Source organism: Rhagoletis zephyria, unplaced genomic scaffold (genome assembly GCF_001687245.7).
Source record: "Rhagoletis zephyria isolate East Lansing unplaced genomic scaffold, Rhagoletis_zephyria_1.1 Rzeph_scaffold_05944, whole genome shotgun sequence".
Classification (NCBI taxonomy): Eukaryota; Metazoa; Arthropoda; class Insecta; order Diptera; family Tephritidae; genus Rhagoletis; species Rhagoletis zephyria.
Genome location: NW_016163027.1, coordinates 1,237 through 22,312, shown reverse-complemented (window position 1 = coordinate 22,312; position 21,076 = coordinate 1,237). Strand labels below are relative to the sequence as shown.

Sequence of the window (21,076 nt, the reverse complement as noted above, 5' to 3'; positions counted from 1 at the left end):
GTAAATACGAGTTTACTAAGATATTTAAAGTTATGTATCATTAGTTCAAGTTACTTATGTCAGTGTATATATTTTTTTATTTTAATATTGAAAAAGAAAAAAATGTTCGACTTTTTGTTTCAGTTTGGTTGATTTAACGTTCCACAAAAAAAGTTACAGATTACTTATTACGTTTTAGAGTTGTATTTACGCTATGCTGATGTTGCTTTTAATATCTTAGGTTTGCATAAACAAATTCCATTTTTAGAAATACATTAACATTAAAAGTGACGAAGTGTGTGTATCTTTTTTTAAACTTTAAATCCTTTTATTTTCAGTAAAAAATCTAGTTAAATTTTTTTTTTTCAAATGGTGCTTTCGTTGAAACACAATAAATTTTAACAACTTTTATTCACGCTTTAACGTCGCCGTCGCGCATTTGAATAATGTAAAACATGCAGCTGTTATTTAATCGTTTTCTCAAATATATTTAGGTCAGACATTGATGCCCAAAAAGTTTGTTGATTTTTAGGGATGTTGAATTTCGAAAATTTTTTATTAAATGTTTTATTATATAAAAGTGTATACATATGTATCGATCGGGAGCGGTTTCTTTTTATTTTTTTTTTTACATACCGCGCTTCTAATGGCTGCCAATTTCAAAAAAAAAAAACTGGTCTACTTAGTATGTTATTAGTCTGAAATCTGAAGTTGGGTATGAATTATCCTACAAACTTTGTTGGTATTGCAAATAAAAGAAATTCATAATTTCGTAGTGTGTACATGAGCGGCTTTCATTGCAGCTGGTGATGCAATAATGTTTAAGGCGGGACCCTATATTTGCGTAAAACGCTGAGTTCATGAAAATGCTTCCGTTATTTTCTTAGTACGATGTAGGGAAAGCGTCAAATGAGCCGCACGTGCACACACTCATTTTTCCAGCCGATCAATATGGTCACAACGGCTGTTGTTGCACAGCAACAAGCTCCTTTCTTGACCAGATCTTTGCGGCGTAAAGTGTCATATCACTTTCATGGATGTTCGTTCATTAACATTTTTAGTTGCGTTTGGGCACGCAGTCTATATAAAATCATATAGAACAGTGTGCAAATAAAGATATGCATATATATAACAATTATATGTGTACATATGTATATATTCAATAAAAATATATTTACTTATATGTAAGTATACAGTTGCATACGAAAATATATGCGTCTCAAAAGTATATATGCATCACTATCATCAGGCATGTTGTAATAGGCAAGTGAACAAACAAGTATGAAATATGCTGCACGCACACTCACAACTACACACGCCAAATGACAATAATTTGTTAAAATAATAACATTTATGTAACTACAGTACAAAGAGAAGATATTTTGTCGAATGCTTTTACTACCTTTTTTATATTTGACTTAAAGTCGAAAGATAGACATTAGTTTATAACTATTATACAATCTTCCATTTGTGGTCTCTATATCGTTGGGTAAAACGTAAGCAGCAGTTATTCATAGCGCCGAAGATACAAAATACTACAGTACGTTTGTGCATTGGCTAAAGCTAAGGCACATATGCATAAAACCGAGATGTGCTTTATTGATGGGCTAAGTGTACTTATTGAAGCAACGATTGAAAAAAAAATACCTTGGCTTAAAAAAGTAGAATTTGCGAATTAAGTCTCCTTGCAAACAGTATGTTAGATACATGTGACTTACAACCCCATCTTTGCTCATCTGTCAATTTTGGCACATTGAGATGACAGTATCAATATGCATTCCCATCTCTTCTTAGCTATTAAGGCAAAATAGAGGTATTTGTTTGCAATTATTTTTATTACTTTTTTGCTTTGTTCGTGTTGGTATGTACTTGTGTACATATTATGATGGTAAATGCTTTAGACGGAACCTTTAAAACATATACTTGGGACGTATTGAGTTCGCTTTGCTCCTTATGCATCATTAATTTATTGTATTTGCATGTACATACATACACTCATGAAGCACTTGATATATTTTTAAAATACACTCTTCGTCAGTTTACTTGTTGTTAATTAGGTGCAACTACTCAAATTACGCGCTGATATTGAACGCAGTCGATAATTTTCCGTAAATGTTTTTTTTTTTATTCGTACTCACTACTTTTTTCTTTTTCAAATATATATGTTAACAGTTAAAGTAACAATCAAAAAGTTCTGCATCATAATGGTTTTTTTTATCAATTTACAAATGTATTAGTAAATCAAAAGTCAATGCCAACTTAGTGTATACATATGTATGTATGTACTAAAATATGTATCAAATCTTTTCATCTTTAGTTTTTAAGATAACTACGATATATATAAATATAAATACGTTTTTGTTTTTGTTTTTCATCTTCGTGATTGAAAGTAAAATTTTACAACACTAGTTTTTGGGTGTTTGGAAAAATATCCAATGAGGGGATCATGCGCCAAGTAATAACAAGTAGTTCACATTGATAATGCAATATTATCATTTTTATACTGCATATCATTTAAAATGTTATTACTCAAGCAGCGATGAAGAAGTGGTCTTATAGTTATTCTTTCTTACTTATATTGTTGGTAGTTATTGCTATTTTTATGGTGATAACCGGAAGGGTTATTATAACTGTAATTTGAGTTTGATTGTAAATTGCTATGTGTTTGGTATTTACCGTATCCATAGTCGTAGCCATTGTAATAGCCACCGCTGTAGTAGTCTCCATATCCAGGATCATAACCACCAGCATAACCGCCATATGGGGCATAACCGCCTTGACCAGGCCATTGTGGATATCCTAAGAAAGAAAATAACACATGAATTACACTTCACAACAGTGAAATTTTTGATCTAAATTCTTTTGGAGCTGTTCGTAAAGGTGCCATAATTATGTATATGTAGGTTTCACCGATCGCTCGGGTTCGGTAACAATTTCGGACAAATAACTTAGATTCGCATATTGTCAAAGGTAATTATATAACTGCATTAGGGAGATTTTACCTCAAAAACAACTCACATAAATTACGTAATGAAACTTTTGGTCTGAATCCTATTAGCTTGTGGGATAGACATTATTCAGACCAGTGATAAGCATATTTAAATACTTTTGTAGTAGATATTTGGATGCTAACTATCCTAAGATTTAGTGTACGTTAGTGAAATATTTAATTTCACATTAAACAACTTTTGCAATTATCTAATCATTCTAGGATTGAGATGGTGCTATAGAACTAATACGTATGTTAGAGTAAGAATATAGCCTGACTAGGTGACTACAAAATGATTAGAGCTGATTTTTAGGAATTTTCAATTAAAATACAGTTCATTCTCTTACAAAACCCTATAAAGTCAAGTTTAAAACTTTGTAGGAAACTACAAAAAAATTGAACAAATTTTCACCCAAATTTCAACTTTTTTCTCCAAAGTGTTAAAGAGTTTTCTTGAGTACCATTGATTCTTTAGAATTTTTTTCGCCGAAAGTGTTGCGGGTTTCTTCCATATAAAAATAGCCACTTGAATCAGACTGTAGTATTTGAATCAAGTGAAAAGTAATACCTAAAATAAACTTATGTTGTGTACCCAAAAAACTGAAAAAGCAGTACAATTGAATTTCACAACTAATTCTCGTTTCGAACATACGATGGCTTCAACCTATGGTCACCGTGATAGGTTTTTTTGGCTTTAACGAGAATTGTAAATGTTTTCGGATGGCGCTCCAGTACCTTAAATAGTATCGAGCTTTTAATGGTGTCCTCACATCCCGTAAGAAAACATATTTGCATAGCCGTAAATCTTTGGGCACTTAAACCACCTTACTACCATGAGTTGATGTTGCGATAGGACGAATTTTTTCGAAGTATACGTGGAGTGTCGAAAAAAAATCGCCCGGTAGCTTCATCGCTATGTTTATATGCTCGAACCGTTTATCAGGCACTGAAAATTTCTGATTTTCGCTACGTGTATGACGCGTAACTTTACACCGCTGACATTGCTGAAAATTCACCACCAATGCTCGTATATCCGAGTTCATACTCTTCTTCACGAATTTGCTTGCGATTAGCTTGACGCAAGTTTTAACGCCCGGGTGAGCAAGCCCTTGCAGGGCCTCAAATATCACCTTACGAAATGATTTGAACGAAGTCTACCGGTGGAGATGTCGCAGACTATATCTATGTCAGAGTTCTACAGTCTGTGCTTGCTTAACTGCAACGAGATCGAATTTGACTACATCAAATTTTTAAGCTCCCCGCGACTTGACTGTTCCTCTGGAAGTACCGCATAGTTTGTGGATGAGTTATCAATATTCTCTATGCGTTATAGCATGCTCTGCAACTATATTATTTTCGCACAGAACATCCACTATTTTAACCGTAATATTGGCTAATAAAATCTAGCTGTCGTGCCTGCCAGCTGGTTTGTCTTTTTTTCTGCTTGTGGTCAGGTCAGTATAAATATAAATTGCGTGCCTTCCAACAAATAGCGGAAATATTTCACAACGCCATTTATTTCGCCATTCACGATCATATGTACTATCTATATCGCTGCTGCGTCTTGCTGAATTTTCTTGAGAAAAATCCCAGCGGCTGCCAATCACCTTACATTCGTTGTTGGAGCACCGCTCCCATTGCCTTATCCGACGCATCGGTCATGAGTGCCATCTCACCACTAGCAAAGCTGCATTTGCTAATTGGTGTTTTACCTTTTCAAAAGCCGTCCAGTTTAACAAAGATTTGTCGCGCTTTTTTCAAGGTCCCAATATCTTATGTAGGGAGGGGGCATCAATTTTTTTGGATATGTAGTTATTTCGCGCTCTTTGAAGTTCATTAGCATAGAAATTCCTATACTGTTTATACTTTTGCCAGGCCATAAAAGAGCTGGACCATTTTGCTGCATTATATAATTGAATTTTTCTTTGTTTCATATTGCGTAATTTTCTTCCAAACCACCCATCAAAATTCCTTCTGTTTGTAACTGTTCTAGTTATAACCATATTCTGAATGGGCTCTTTTAATTTATCACTGAACAGGTCAACCATCTCGTTCAAGTTATTAGCATTCTGCTTAATGTTTGCAAAACTTTTGTTTGCTATTTCTTCAATATATAGCTCTTTGTTAAAAATAAAATTTTTTATAGTGGTTTTGTGTTTTTTGCGATTTAGCTGTCCGACTTTTATATTAATTTCTATGGATTCGTGATCACTTATTTTATAATCAGTCTTAACGTTTGCTTCTATGACAGAAATGTTTGTCAATACATAATCTATCAAGGTTGCACTGGTTCGAGATACTCTCGTTGGCTCCAATACTATTTGTTTAAATGCATTGTCTGTTACTGATTGACAAATTTGTTGTCGGGAAGAACTATTCACCAGCCAGTCGATGTTGAAATCTCCCATTATCAGAGTTTCTGTAGCCGTCTCACTTAATTGTTCAATTTTTTCCTTAAAAAAATCACAAAATACACTGTCTGGAGATTTTTGCCTGTCAGGCGACCGATACAATCCAAATAACGTCATATTTACATTTTTTTGTTTGACCTTTATAATTAGACACCATATACTTTTCCCAATAGCCGTCTCCTCTATTATTTCACATTGCCATTCACGGCTTATATAGAAAAGAACGCCGCCGGTGTGACTTGATATACTATCACATCTCACTATTTTATAGTCACTGAGTTTCATTTCACTGTTGCTTATTGAATTTGTTAGATGAGTCTCGGTCACACAGATAAAATCGAATCTTGTAGAATATGATATAGCTTCAAGCTGGTTAAAATTTGTCCTAATACCACCAATATTCAAGTACAGACATTTAGTCGTCGACTTTAATTGCTAATACTGAATTCTTTCTAATTCAATTTTTAACTTTTTTTAATGCTTGACAATTAGTGTCCCTGCAGTCGTGATTCACACATAGGTCCGATAGATTAAATCTTTCTTTTGCTTTTACACAATTAACGCACCTCAGAAAATCATTTTTACACTGCCGGTGTCACGTCAGCGATGGTGAATATCCATGTTGTTTTTGTCCGTACGTATTTATACGAGTATTGTTTGCTGCTGCTAATTTTACTAATGGAGCTTGAGAATTGTCGTTATTGTTGCGTGGCGACACAGATATTTCTGCTCTGGTATCCACTAAAAAATAAAGTTTTGAATGTCTGTCCTTAATGAACCGACATGCGCCAGGCCCTATCATTTGATTAGTCGCCGAAAAAGACGGGCCAACTACTTTTCCTGTGCTTCAGGTCGAAAATTACAAGGTGCACCTGGTGGCACGGGCACCAAATCTGCGATGATACCAACACAACTCGCCCGATGGTGATCTTACATTACAAGAACGAGCACGAGGCGAATAGCTACGCTAACGGTTTGTAGCACGAATAACTGGTTTTGGCACTCCAGATTCTAAACACTCCAATCGCTTGTTCAATTCCACGATTGTGCCTTGCAAAGATGCGAGGCGCCTACATCGCCACTAACAACATTAATGCCAGAGTCATCAGCGACCACCACAATATTGGCCCTTATTATGAGTTGCATTCGATTTTCAATCTTCTCTGGTTATTGAACGATCGAAAGTCATATTCGTATTATGAGCTATGCAAGCGTGTCGAAATTTTCGTTGAGTATCGAATTTTCTATCGAACAGAATTTTCCTTTCGTTGGTGTAGCGAAATGTTAGAAAATTGTGAAAAATTTATAATTTTGCATTTCTACTTTTTGGCGGCTAGCCACTAATTTTAAACAATTTTTATTAATTTCATGCAGTTCTAACGTCGTGAATACTAAACACAAGCTCGAAAGTCTGGTTTTACTTATGAAGGAAAATCGTCAATACGCTGTTGGCACGATCTCTGAGAAAGAAATCATCGAGTTGTTTAGTTTTAATATATTTCAAATGGATTTGGATCACAAAATTTCTTAAATATATTGTATGTCAAAATATATTCGAAAGACTCCCCTTAATCTCTTTCAAACCTTAAAGCTCAAACAGACGGCAGCGGTAATCCCGATTAACTCGAACTTAATCCGTATTAACTCGGACTTAATCCGGATCAACTGCAGTTAGTTCCCGAGTGGATCCGGATCAACGCTGCCGTCTGTTATGCTTTTAAACGTTTTCTGCTCCCAACCAGTTTTCTAAGCTCTAATCCTCTGACGAATCGTTCAACCAGAACTCCGTTGTACTAATTAAATTTTTTTTTACCTTGTTTTTATAAACTCGCTTTCCTTTTATTTCATGTTAATTTGCACAAATTTACATATGTATATATGTACAAGCATACTATTTAGTTTGCTCCATTTGTTAACAAGGTGTTCGCACGATATGATTTTGCGTTTAACTTTTGGGTTCAACTCACGCAGGGTTGCACGAAAAAAACGTTCAATGGCTAAATGTTGGCTGGCGACCACATTTTTTTTTTTTCGTGCAACCCTGCGTGAATTGAACGCAAAAGTGGCCTGAAAAATCGCCTCGTTCAGAGAATTTCAGAATGCAAGTGTCTACCGTGCATCGTACGAATTCATAATAGGGGGCTAAGTTACGAGTAAAATATGAATTTTTCTGAAACATTGTGACCATACCTTTACTAACTTGTCTACAACAAAACTAAATACAAATTTAAATACATTTAAATATACAAAGGCACCCGGAAAGATAATACATATAAAAATAAAAAAATACAAAAAAGCAGCAATTTTATTTTGGCTTATTGCATTTCAAGAACTTACCACCACGTCCAAAGCCGCCGCGTCCACCACGCATACCACCGCGACCACCACCACGCATAGCCATCATTTGGTTTTCGGGTTTGGGTGTCGCACGCTTGACATCTACTTCCTTGCCAGAAATTTTCTGCTTAGGGGTCTTCAACAATTCATTTACGACCTGTTCAGAGTCGAATGTGATGAAACAGAAACCTTTACGCTGCGACTTTTGCTTATCGAAGGGCAATTCAACATCAACAATCTATTCATTATTATTCAGAAAGACGAGATAAAAGAAAACATACATATTACTTCGTATACAAGCATTAAAATCGCATTTCTAACCCATTATTTTGGTGGAACTTACATTTCCGAATTGGCTGAAGTATGTTTTGATCTCATCATCGCTGATTTCATTGGTAAGACCGCCGACAAAGATTTTTCCATGACGCGCTTTGGCCTTTTTAGGATCAACCTTTTTATTGTTGATGACGTGCTCACCAGCAGCGTGCACCTTGTCGATAGCTTCAGTACTGGTGAATACAATGAAAGCAAAGCCACGAGAACGGCCAGTTTGCGGATCTGTCTTTACGTTTATGCTCTCAATCTCGCCGTATTTTCCAAAATGTTCACGCAGTTCCTCTATGAAAACAAAATTAGCATGAATTAAATTTAACATATTATGTAAATGTATGCATCAGTTTTATTCACTTACTCTCAGATGTCTCCCAGCTAAGACCACCGACAAAAAGTTTTCTGTAACGACGAGAAGATAATCAATTAGTTTTAGTAACCATTTAATCATTAAATATAGAAAAACTGAATCGTGTTGCAACATGAAAAAATATAAAATTTTACTTTCAAAAAATTTTGGAAAGTTACATTTATTATTTTCGTGAAAGGAGGTACTTAAATTTACTTTTATTATGGACGAATATACACTTCAAAAATACATCAAACTCACCTAATCTCTGCGAGCGAAGAGCACAGAGTCGTTAAATTTCTTTTAGATGTGAATACAAATTAAATTCTTTAGTATAAATAAATGAATGTAGTCGAGAGATGAGGAAGTCAATAAGTGAAACAATATTATATCTTAATTCATAGAAACAGCAAAAGTTTAGGATTTTTATTTTGTATCGATTAAACTAACGTTTGATGATTCACAGAGCATGAAATCAATTTATAATGTAAAAGGCCAAAACTGCAAAGACTGAATAATATTGTAACCGGATCGAACCTTTGAAACCAACAACGACAACCGATAATCGAATACTACATAAGTTACTATTATGCATACTGAGTGAAAGTTATATTTTTTAGGGTTTTTTTTTTTTATTATTCAAGCTGTTTAATTCAATTCTTACGCAAGAAACATTAATTTCTTTTTCCCGAAGCTGGTGTAATACACATCCATATATGNTTACTATTATGCATACTGAGTGAAAGTTATATTTTTTAGGGTTTTTTTTTATTATTCAAGCTGTTTAATTCAATTCTTACGCAAGAAACATTAATTTCTTTTTCCCGAAGCTGGTGTAATACACATCCATATATATGATATGCAAGTTTTGAGTATACGAATTTGCGATTTAAAACATCAACCAGGTGAATTGAATACTTTTTTAAATAAGCACTTCGAAAAATATTAAAATAATTCATGGCAATCCAATTCTTCAAGTTAAAGTTAATTTTGTGTATCTTGTATGGTTTTCTTCTGATTTATTTTTTTGATAGATAAATACCATCGACAAAATTGCCAGTTTGATGGTGCGATGATTCCGCCAAATACCATGATGATGTCCGATTCGTTTCTCATCGAGTATTCTGAAGTGATTGTTACTTCTTATATAGAGCTTGAAAATAATCTTACACACTGTTTCTTGAGTGTTGTATACGATCGATCGCATTGAATGTGCGCCACACTGTGATCCTCTGCCTTAACAGTGTACGAACATTAAGTTGTCTCTGCTCTCACATTTTGTAATGCGTCCATGATTCGTTTCGCTGCTGATGCCTTCGGTGTCTAACGCTTGTAATTTGTAGATGATGTGCTGATATTCCCATAAGCGTAGCTACAAATCGCTTGCTTTAGGATCATCACTCAATACCTGCCGGAGAGGAACAAGATTAGTTCGCTCAAACACAACAGGAAAGCAATGATGGTAAATAGGGTATTTTTATCCTATCGCAACAACCTTGCTATAATGCTCTTTTTTGTTTAAATTACATTTACATTTCGGGTACTGCATCGATGTCGGGTAAAAAATAGTCTAAAAACCAGTTCATTTTTACTCCATTAGCTTATGCATTTGTTTTTTTAACATTACATACTTTATTTTGAGAATATTCCGATGAAATTTGGTTCACATTTAGTTTTACGTCTTCTTTTAGTTAATAGTATTTCTCCAGGATGCTTAAAATCTTAAAATTTATACATTAACAAAAAATAGTAAAATTTTATGATTGATTTCGCCCAAAAACTCGAACCAGTTCTGGCGACACTTGATTGGATTCTGGCAAATACTAATCCCTTAATATATTGACTAATATTCAGTTATTGCAGAAATCTTACTGATATTCAAAAATATGAAGAAAACAAACTTTTGCTAAATTTGATAAATCAATTTTATTTTATTTTACATATTCAATTAAATTTAATAGTTTAGATTATAATAGACATTAAAAACTAATATTAACAAACTTTTTTCGCTAAATTTTGCAGCATAATTGATATTTGCAATATAACACATGTATGTATGTACATAAAAATCAGTTAAAGCTTATAAAATAGGTTAACTAACATTACTATGAAGTGGAATTCTTACAATATGAAGAACTTTGCATATTTTCCAATAATTTACGTCTAATGAATTTTGCCAGAAATCCAACCACTTTTATTCAGGAAGAAAATCGGTTTATATTTGCACAGTAATNTTTCGCTAAATTTTGCAGCATAATTGATATTTGCAATATAACACATGTATTTATGTACATAAAAATCAGTTAAAGCTTATAAAATAGGTTAACTAACATTACTATGAAGTGGAATTCTTACAATATGAAGAACTTTGCATATTTTCCAATAATTGACGTCTAATGAATTTTGCCAGAAATCCAACCACTTTTATTCAGGAAGAAAATCGGTTTATATTTGCACAGTAAAGATAATTTATAATTATATCGCACGGAAATCGATCGAATATAAATATGAAATCAAATTCTCTTTTAGCACGAAAAATCAAATTAAATCGTCTACAAATATTCAAAAGTTCTCAGCTGTCATCCCTACTGAAAAGTACCTACTCAGCTAACACCCCTTTCTCTTTGATCTGGCCACGTTGTAATTGCGCTTTTCCTGAGCCTACCGTTAATTGGGCTAGACGAGAGCGGCTAAGTCCTGATCGATCTATGTAGTGTCATGTAAAGTAAACAACGACGACTTCACAATCACACAAAAATCACATAAACAATGGGGATGAAAAATTGTTCATAAAAATAAAATTGGCTAGAAGAGTAAGCCGATTTTCCAAAAATACCTTGGCAATTCATTAACTAGGCATATATATACACCAGTCATGCCCAGCGCAGGGCACTTGCATATTGAATTCTGCCAGCGCAGAGCACTTGCTTATGGAGTTCTGCCGACGTTGGGCATGACTGATATACACCTATAGATTATATTACAAAAAAAAGGTTAAAACGGATCTCTTAATTAACCGAACCAAATTTTCCACAAATATTCGATGCGAACCGAAAGGTTTAAATGTTAGTCTCGACCAATTTTTAAGACAAATTTCGCCACTTTTTATTTTTTCTTTTGTTAAATATGTTAATAGCATGTTTGATTTACCTTTTCCGATTTCAAAAAAAAGGCGGAGTTTATCAATTCGTCGAAAGATTTTTGTTTGTTACCACATAACTTTTGACCACGGTAATCGGGTTAAATAATTGTTTCTTTAAAGGAAAGTTGGTACCTCAGAGGGCGTCCCAGACTAATTTGGTTTAGATAGAATACGATCATGGGATCATGAAGAAATTAACGATACTCTTAAATTTTTATATGAGAATTCAAGGCGGTTTTTTTTTTTCCTAAAAATTGCCGAAAGTGAGCAATTGTTCATCGCAGCCGGCATTATATATTCGCCTCTAAGATATGGAATCATCGGAGAAAAGGCGGCAAAATTACATTTTATGGAATGAAATATCGTAAGGTTTCTGTCTTAACCTCTTATCTGCAATTGAGTCAGTCCAGAGAATATAAGAAAATATGCTTATTTTCTGTTCCACTATGAACAACCCAATGATTTACTGCTCCTACTAACACTAGTTACCACTAACATTCGCATTTGCACATTCGAATTCGGAAAATACGCATTAGCATTTGCATTCGTGTTCCCAATTTTCTCATAATTATCGCGATCTAATATCTATGGGTTGAAGATGATAAAGTCCAAGCAGAAGAAAGAGTATCGTTAACGTATTTCTAAAAATTTCTATTTATTTTGCCAAATGAAGCTGTTTGATTTAAATTTTGAATAACGTCCTTCTTATACAACGGTCTCGNACTAGGCATATATATACACCAGTCATGCCCAGCGCAGGGCACTTGCATATTGAATTCTGCCAGCGCAGAGCACTTGCTTATGGAGTTCTGCCGACGTTGGGCATGACTGATATACACCTATAGATTATATTACAAAAAAAAGGTTAAAACGGATCTCTTAATTAACCGAACCAAATTTTCCACAAATATTCGATGCGAACCGAAAGGTTTAAATGTTAGTCTCGACCAATTTTTAAGACAAATTTCGCCACTTTTTATTTTTTCTTTTGTTAAATATGTTAATAGCATGTTTGATTTACCTTTTCCGATTTCAAAAAAAAGGCGGAGTTTATCAATTCGTCGAAAGATTTTTGTTTGTTACCACATAACTTTTGACCATGGTAATCGAGTTAAATAATTGTTTCTTTAAAGGAAAGTTGGACNTTATCAATTCGTCGAAAGATTTTTGTTTGTTACCACATAACTTTTGACCACGGTAATCGGGTTAAATAATTGTTTCTTTAAAGGAAAGTTGGTACCCCAGAGGGCGTCCCAGACTAATTTGGTTTAGATAGAATACGATCATGGTATCATGAAGAAATTAACGATACTCTTAAATTTTTATATGAGAATTCAAGGCGGTTTTGTTTTTTTTTTCCTAAAAATTACCGAAAGTGAGCAATTGTTCATCGCAGCCGGCATTATATACTCGCCTCTAAGATATGGCCTCATCGGAGAGAAGGCGGCAAAATTACATTTTATGGAATGAAATATCGTAAGGTTTCTGTCGTAACCTCTTATCTGTAATTAAGTCAGTCCAGAGAATATAAGAAAATATGCTTATTTTCTGTTCCACTATGAACAACCCAATGATTTACTGGTCCCACTAACACTAGTTACCACTAACATTCGCATTCGCACATTCGAATTCGGAATATTCGCATTAGCATTTGCATTCGTGAATGTCAAAAATGTGGCCTTCGCAGCATCCTTAATTATCAGTGTTCCCAATTTTCTCATAATTATCGCGATCTAATATCTATGGGTTGAAGATGATAAAGTCCAAGCAGAAGAAAGAGTATCGTTAACGTATTTCTAAAAATTTCTATTTATTTTCCCAAAATTAAGCTGTTTGATTTAAATTTTGAATAACGTCCTTCTTATACAACGGTCTCGTATAAATAAACAAGTAATTTTTAAGCAAAAAACAAAACCGACTTCAATTCTCATATAACAATTTATGATTATCGCTTCAGAATTATCGAAATCGGTTAAAGTGATTTAAAGTTATGCGGTAACATATGCACAAAAAATATTCCGACGAACTGATAACCTTCTCCTTTTTGTGAATTCGGTTAATAAAGAATNTTTTCTCATAATTATCGCGATCTAATATCTATGGGTTGAAGATGATAAAGTCCAAGCAGAAGAAAGAGTATCGTTAACGTATTTCTAAAAATTTCTATTTATTTTGCCAAATGNATCTAATATCTATGGGTTGAAGATGATAAAGTCCAAGCAGAAGAAAGAGTATCGTTAACGTATTTCTAAAAATTTCTATTTATTTTCCCAAAATTNCCTTCGCAGCATCCTTAATTATCAGTGTTCCCAATTTTCTCATAATTATCGCGATCTAATATCTATGGGTTGAAGATGATAAAGTCCAAGCAGAAGAAAGAGTATCGTTAACGTATTTCTAAAAATTTCTATTTATTTTGCCAAATGAAGCTGTTTGATTTAAATTTTGAATAACGTCCTTCTTATACAACGGTCTCGTATAAATAAACAAGTAATTTTTAAGCAAAAAACAAAACCGACTTCAATTCTCATATAACAATTTATGATTATCGCTTCAGAATTATCGAAATCGGTTAAAGTGATTTAAAGTTATGCGGTAACATATGCACAAAAAAATATTCCGACGAACTGATAACCTTCTCCTTTTTGCGAATTCGGTTAATAAAGAATATTACACGCTTTATGCGTAATAAAAAATATATTGCTTTGCTACATACATCATAGTATANAGTCCTCCAATCATTCTCTAATCGATAACTAACCTCAATGTTTGCCGGGATTACACGCTTTATGCGTAATAAAAAATATATTGCTTTGCTACATACATCATAGTATATACTTAGGGATGCAAACGATGAATCGATATTTTTGAAACATGATAATATCGGTTCAAAATTTTATGTTTGCCATCGATGTTTAAGACTTCCTAAAATCGCTAAATTGACGATACATCGATGCCAGTTGCAGCGATGTTTTAAAATATTTATGCTCCTAAAATTTTTTGATTGGCCATGAATTTTATTACTTATTCTTTTGAGGAACATTCAGATATTCCGAATTTACTCTTATCTTTCGATATTAAAAATGCTTACTTAGGCATGCATTTCTGTTGTATTTATATGAATGGTGAATAGATACAAGGATATACACTTGTGATCAGCTAATTAGGCCAGCAATATTTTGATCAATTTTGGTTATTTTTCTTTTGTTTATTTAATGTTTATTATTTTTCCATAAAAGTCTAGTTCATTATATAACAAACACCACATAAATCCAGATTTCAAACTTTGTGCAAACATTATGAAAAATCTGCAAAGTTTCAGATAGATTTTCAACTTTTTATTCAGATTTTTTAGTATGCGGTTTAATAGCCCATTAAATTCTAGGGTAAAAATGTACAAGTCTTAAGTTGCTAAAAAATCGCGTTGATTTTTAATATTTTTTTTCTGACTTCATGACGCATTTTTTTCCATAAAAAAAAAAAAAAATTGTCGAATTTACACATTAACATACACGTCAGAAGAATTAGGCATGGGAAGAAATTGTTGGTGGTATATAAAACCAGTTTCCAATTTAATTGTCCATAATTATTAATTTTAAACCTATAACAGGTAATGCTGCCTTGAGACAGTTGATATTTATTTGGCGCAAAAAGCGTTGGAATATTATCTAAGAGCGCGTGTGACTCGATTGGTACATTTTTATATTGGACATTAGTACATACAAAATAAAACAATTGGGACAATAATTTTTGTAGTCACAAGATCAGTACAATATATTAAAATTTAAACGAACAATTTTTGTACAAATTGTTTGTCATGATTGAGACAAAACCCAATATTTGGGCGAATGCCCAATTGTATTACACGGCCTAAAGAAATTTCATTTAACATTTTTTAGCCCTTAGCTCTTTAGAATTGACTTTATTCCCATTTTATTATCAAACATGATAAAATAATTTTTAGAACCGTGTCTGTGACAAACACGCAATGTGGCCACTGCTAAGATATAGAACTTGGGGATTTTAGCTTGTTATTTTAGATATTTTTTAACAGAACATGAAACTATAGAATAAAGCAAATAAGCAAATGGATGAATAGAATTGACAACAACCATGCTGTCGAGTTTAAATAGCGGCAAATCAGCTGCACTTGATAGTAGTTGGTTGAATAAGAAAAATGAATTAGCAACAATAGTTTACGGGGTGTACATAGCTCAGTGGTTAACGCTTCTGACTTTGCACATCGATTACGCAGGTTCGATGCCCGCTAAGTCTAGAAAAAAGAAGGCTGATGAGATGTGATGATCTCCGAAATAGCTGCTATAACTTCTACCGCTTAGACTTTGTCGATTTTTCAATTTTTCCTAATGAACAATCATGGTACAAAGCTCAATAAAAATATTAAAAATAAAATGTGCGAGAGTAAACTTATTTTTACGCCTAATTACCGGATCAGACCGGAAAGCGTGTGGAACAAAGCTAATGTTTCGCAACTCTGGATATACAAACAGTTTGAATACCACAGTATAACAGTATCCAAACATTTCATTAGGGGTATTCTCTGAGGGCCGGTTGCTCAATGTCTGGTTATCACTACCACTACACTATCGCCATCATGCATGTTACATGTGATCGATAAAGCAGTCGTTGTACTTAACCGGAGCTTCTACCTCCGATTTGTGCTAATCAGGCATTGAACAACCGGCCCCGAGTCATGCAAAGCCCTTGCATGGTGCACAGATTGCACGGTTAAAACCAGTTTTCGTATGGGACAGCTTTGCAAACCGTGCAATCCGTGCACCGTGCAAGGGCTTTGCAAGACTCAGAGAATACCCCTATTGATACATTTGTCCTCTCTCAGATACGTCAAGTCTTGAAAGCAATTTTTTTCGCATTCTCTTTTATGTTTTCTGTTTGCTTCCACACGCATAAACTTTAGTTGAATTCTACTTACTTCCTTCGCTTACGAACGATTGAAAGCAAGAGTTGACGTTTCTGATAGGCGACTTTTGGAAGTCAGCCTAACTTTCCTTTAAGACCCCTTTCAGACACGTCACGACTTCATTTCAAGCCTGCTCATTCGTAGGCGAAGGGGATGAGAAAATGTACTCTTCCCCTCTCTTCGCAACTCTTTCGCCAACGGACCGACCAGACTTGAAAGCAAGACTACACTTATAGAATATAATAATTATTTGCATTTATGCAAAAAATATGCGACATTTTTTTTAGTTGTGGCTGTTCTAAAGAGGATAAACGATATGTTAGTTAACACGTCTCATTATGCAATATTACAAGGTGTTGGGAGGCTGGCAGCTTCTCGCTCTAATTCCGAAATATTGACTGCCTTAGATGAAACCGTGTTAGTTTTTTAACAATTCTTTGCCTAATTTAGTTGAATGTTTATTTTTTCGCAGTATATGGGTATTTCCATACGTCGCATATTGGATTATTTATGATTACGTTTTATGAAATTATTCAGCAAGGTTTTTTAAGATTTAAATGTTTTTAAACACCGAAATTGAGAGAATGTTGTCTGGTGGCGTCATGTGGCAAATGTTTATTTTAAGACATCAAAGTGCCCTCACACAAAAACTTGCAAATCATATTGTTCGTCAAAATAACCGTTGGTAGGCCACCGGTATTTACCTGTGGAGTTCTGCGATTAAAAAGGTATTTTATCGTATTTATCGCTGTGGTGTAATGGTAAGCAGTGCGCGCTTCCACTCCGTAGCCCTGGTCAAATTAACATCACAAAAAAGAAACAAATGTAGAAAAAAGGTTTTTTCTTAACAGCGGTCGCGCCTCGGCAGGCAATGGCAAGCCCCTCAGAGTATATTTCTGCCATGAAAAACAGCTTATAATTAAAATACAATCGCCGTTCGCAGTCAGCGTAAAACTTTAGGTCCCTCCCCTTTGCGTGACAACATCAAGGCCAACACCACAAATCGGAATAGCCTGGCCAAGCACTAACATATGTGTAAGCGCCAATCTATTAATTATTATTTCATTTCATTACGAATATATTAAAAAGCAAATTTCGTGTAGAAGAAAATATGAAATTGTATATTTTCCCCCTAAACGGCGATTGATTTCTTCCCGTTCTTCTTCTTATTCCACTGAGCTAAGACAGTATAAAATCGAGCTTACGTATTAGGTTTGTTCTTTTACAAATGGTCCAGTAACTTGCAAGTAACTCTCCAGTAACTTAATTTCTTAGAATTCGCTCTGATACGACAAAAGTACCAGAATGCAAAAAAATAATAGGGCATGTTCGAGGCACGTAATAAAAGCGGCAATACTGCAGCACTAAGGAAATACTGTTGCAACTTCCCAACTGATAAAACGTTGCTAGAAATTAACACCGAACGTAATACCTTAATAATTCGTGCAATACTGCAGTTGAGATTGCATCTCGAACAAGCCAATAATTTGCAAGTTTTACGAACAGCTGATTAATTTATTGTTTATTCGCAAGTAATCCCTAATAAAACGATATATATTATATTTAAATTGGCTTTATTTTTTCAATTTCAACTACGAAAAACCCATACAGGCAGGTTCTGCAATTCACTTTCGAGTGCATTTCAATCAAACTCGCTTTGAATTCAAATTGGCAGGGTTGAAATTCACTCGGAAGTGAATTGCAGAACCTACCCGATAAGCATTTCTTTTACCAGTTTCAATTGCACCCAACAACATGCGATCAGCTGGTTTTCTCACTTGCAAGTTCTTACTAGTAAAAAAAAATCCAGTAAAAACTAGCAACTTCTCATCAAAAAGAAATGTCACTTTGCGCTCTGAATTTATCCTTTTTTAAAGGTTTTTTGTGTACAAGATCACCAAAACGTGATAGTAAAAACTGGTACAACTATCGCGTAGAAGAACGCTACTGTTATTGCATCATGAACATGTGCCGCTCATAATTAACAGTTTAGAAGCCACATGCTGCGTTGTTTTCACTTATTCAGCGACAGCAAATGAGGTGCGCCTAAAAGCGCGGCAACGCCGGCATTTCCTACGCCAAAGTATAGAATGAAGATACAGAAATTTTGCCTTTGTTTTGAGCCGCCATTTTTAAAATTGAGAAGAACCCGAGCAAATGTGATAAAAAGGAAACACAAAAAGCAAGTATGAAAAAATAAAGAATACAGGCTATAAAGTGTGATTCTATTGCACATATGCGCAAAAAGAGCGAATATAACCTCACTTTAGGAAATAATGTTTAAGAAAAATGTGACTATGTACGAGGGATGTATTCATTGGGATAGATACATAAGCATTTACATACATATATTGTGTATCAATGTATGTACATGTACGAATCAATAGTATGCATATACATAGATTAAAGTATTAAAGGCATAATGTATCACATATTTGTGTGTAGACACAAAACGCCAATATTCCTACGTATTACTAAGTACCATTAAGTATTAATTTGATTTAAAATATACTCAACGCGTTTATTGGAACGAAATACAAAAAAAAAATCAGTAAATCAAGTTAAGTACCCATAGAAATGCAAAAGCCCAGCAAAGTACAGTCACACACACGCGCAAAAACAGGCAGGGAGAAAACATACATACATGCGCACCTTCAAATGGCCCAGACGAAAAAATGGCAGCCGTCTGCAAGCGGAGCGCTAGATACTACCCAGTTCCTACTTTACCCTTTGCAATTTTTCTACTCTTATCTAGCTCGCTAGGCAAAACACGCGTTTACGTAACACTATAAATATACCATTATACTTGATTTCCAGCCCTCTACTTAAAATTTTCAGGACATATGCATATGTATGTATTTTCCTTATTCCTTTTATAAGAGATATTGTATAGTCAAAAGCTTGCTTCAAGACTTACCTATCATCATCCCGAGCATTTGACTGACCCTCGGCGTTACCATTTGTACCATTGGTGCCGGTACCATCATCATTCGTGGTGACGTCTTTTGAAAAATCCTCGCCGTTCATCTCGACGTCGTTGTTCTTGTCAGCCATTTTATATATTTATATTAGCTATATAGCGGGCGTACACTGGATTACTTTTAATGTAAATTTTAAAATATTGCAACTTTTGAAATCTATTTTTTTGGGAATTAACACAAATTTGCAGACTCGTGGCGAGCCGTACTGACTGCTGTAATGGCCGGAAGAGACAAATGCGAAAATTGGTTGTTCGTATCCGACTTCGTGCTTGTGCTGAATATGGGAAATCACGTGCTGAATTGCATCATATAGCTTATCTCCTCTGCTGGCTCTTTCATCAATTACATAGCTTCCAAGTTTTATATGGACATACATTAAAAAGTTTCTTAGCATCGCCTGTCGCATCTAGTACGTTATCTTCTAATTTGAGCGGATATTCAGGGACGCAATGCGACTAGTACCAATCGTAGTCAAACGGAAATACGGCACTTTTGAATGTTGACGCAGTTGTTTACTGGAAAATGTGAATAAAGCTAATGTATTAGATTTTTTGCATAAAATCTGGGAATTTTAAATTGCATTAAAATTTAATAAATATGAGCGTTTTAACTATAAAATATGACGAAATTGTATTAAGTCTCTGTGTGCATACACAATCCACATTCCAGGAAAAGAAAAGAAGAGATATTACTAGAAAATTACGTCTAGAAATGTTGCAGCACAGTCTATATTTAAAAAATTGCAGGTTTTTGTAAATATTTCGCGAAAATATCAACCAAAAAAAACAGAAAATACCTGCTCCAAGTGAATTTTTAGACGCCAAATGAATTGAAATATCACGACCAAGTGTGCAGAAGTGTAATCGTCATGTAATCGTTGCTTCATGACGATAACTATGACTCAACTATGATTGGACGACCAATGAGCAGAAAGCCTTATAGGGACATTCCATGGTCAAACTGCGTACATGGCTGATTCAAGTAATACAGCAGAGCAAATATAACCCTGCCATGTTGCTTGAGAAACGAATGTCAAAACAGAAAGAAATGAAAGTCTCCTTTCAGACACGTCAAGTCTTGAAAGAAATTTTTATTTCATTCTCTTTTGTGTTTTCTCTTTGCTTCCACACGCATCAAGTTTTATTGAATTCAACTACTTGGTTCTTTAAACGGGAAGCAGCGAAAAGATCGAAAGAGAACAAGAAAANCTCATTCTCGTTTGTGTTTTCTCTTTGCTTCCACACGCATCAAGTTTTATTGAATTCAACTACTTGGTTCTTTAAGCTTAGTATCCAGCTCTTAAGAAAAGCAAAAACTCCATATAAAATGACGTACAAGAAATGGCTAAGAAATTTTCTTGAGTCAAATTTCCTTAAGGCAGTACGCAGTTCTTCAGAAATTTAGTACGCTTTCTACTACGGTTTTCTAAAGTTTTTTGTGAAAAAAGAGCACAAGGCAACCCAGGTTTGCAACAGAAATATATGCCCGTTCCATTATTTCTTGAGGAAAGAGTGAGGCTACAGGCTGTGAGGTATAAAAAATTTCAAAATTCCTTCGACACACACGCGTAAAGCTTAGTATCCAGCTCTTAAGAAAAGCAAAAACTCCATATAAAA

General features: G+C 34.4%; 1 protein-coding gene across 3 annotated transcripts in view; it reads right to left on the bottom strand.

The window, feature by feature from the left end:
* sqd (RNA-binding protein squid) overlaps positions 1 to 19,710 on the bottom strand; it is a 35,021-nt gene extending 15,311 nt beyond the window's left edge. For 2 of the 3 annotated variants that reach the window (XM_017628372.1, XM_017628370.1), the window contains exons 1-5: positions 19,397 to 19,709; positions 8,408 to 8,448; positions 8,060 to 8,334; positions 7,717 to 7,954; positions 2,656 to 2,778 (exon numbers count right to left, since the gene is read on the bottom strand). In XM_017628372.1, coding sequence (XP_017483861.1) covers positions 2,656 to 2,778; positions 7,717 to 7,954; positions 8,060 to 8,334; positions 8,408 to 8,448; positions 19,397 to 19,533 — 814 coding nt within the window. In that variant the 5' untranslated portion in view covers positions 19,534 to 19,709. Of the gene's footprint in view, positions 1 to 2,655; positions 2,779 to 7,716; positions 7,955 to 8,059; positions 8,335 to 8,407; positions 8,449 to 19,396 lie in introns of all 3 variants that reach the window. The other variant, XM_017628369.1, reaches the window with a different exon arrangement.
* Positions 19,711 to 21,076: the final 1,366 nt, after the last annotated feature.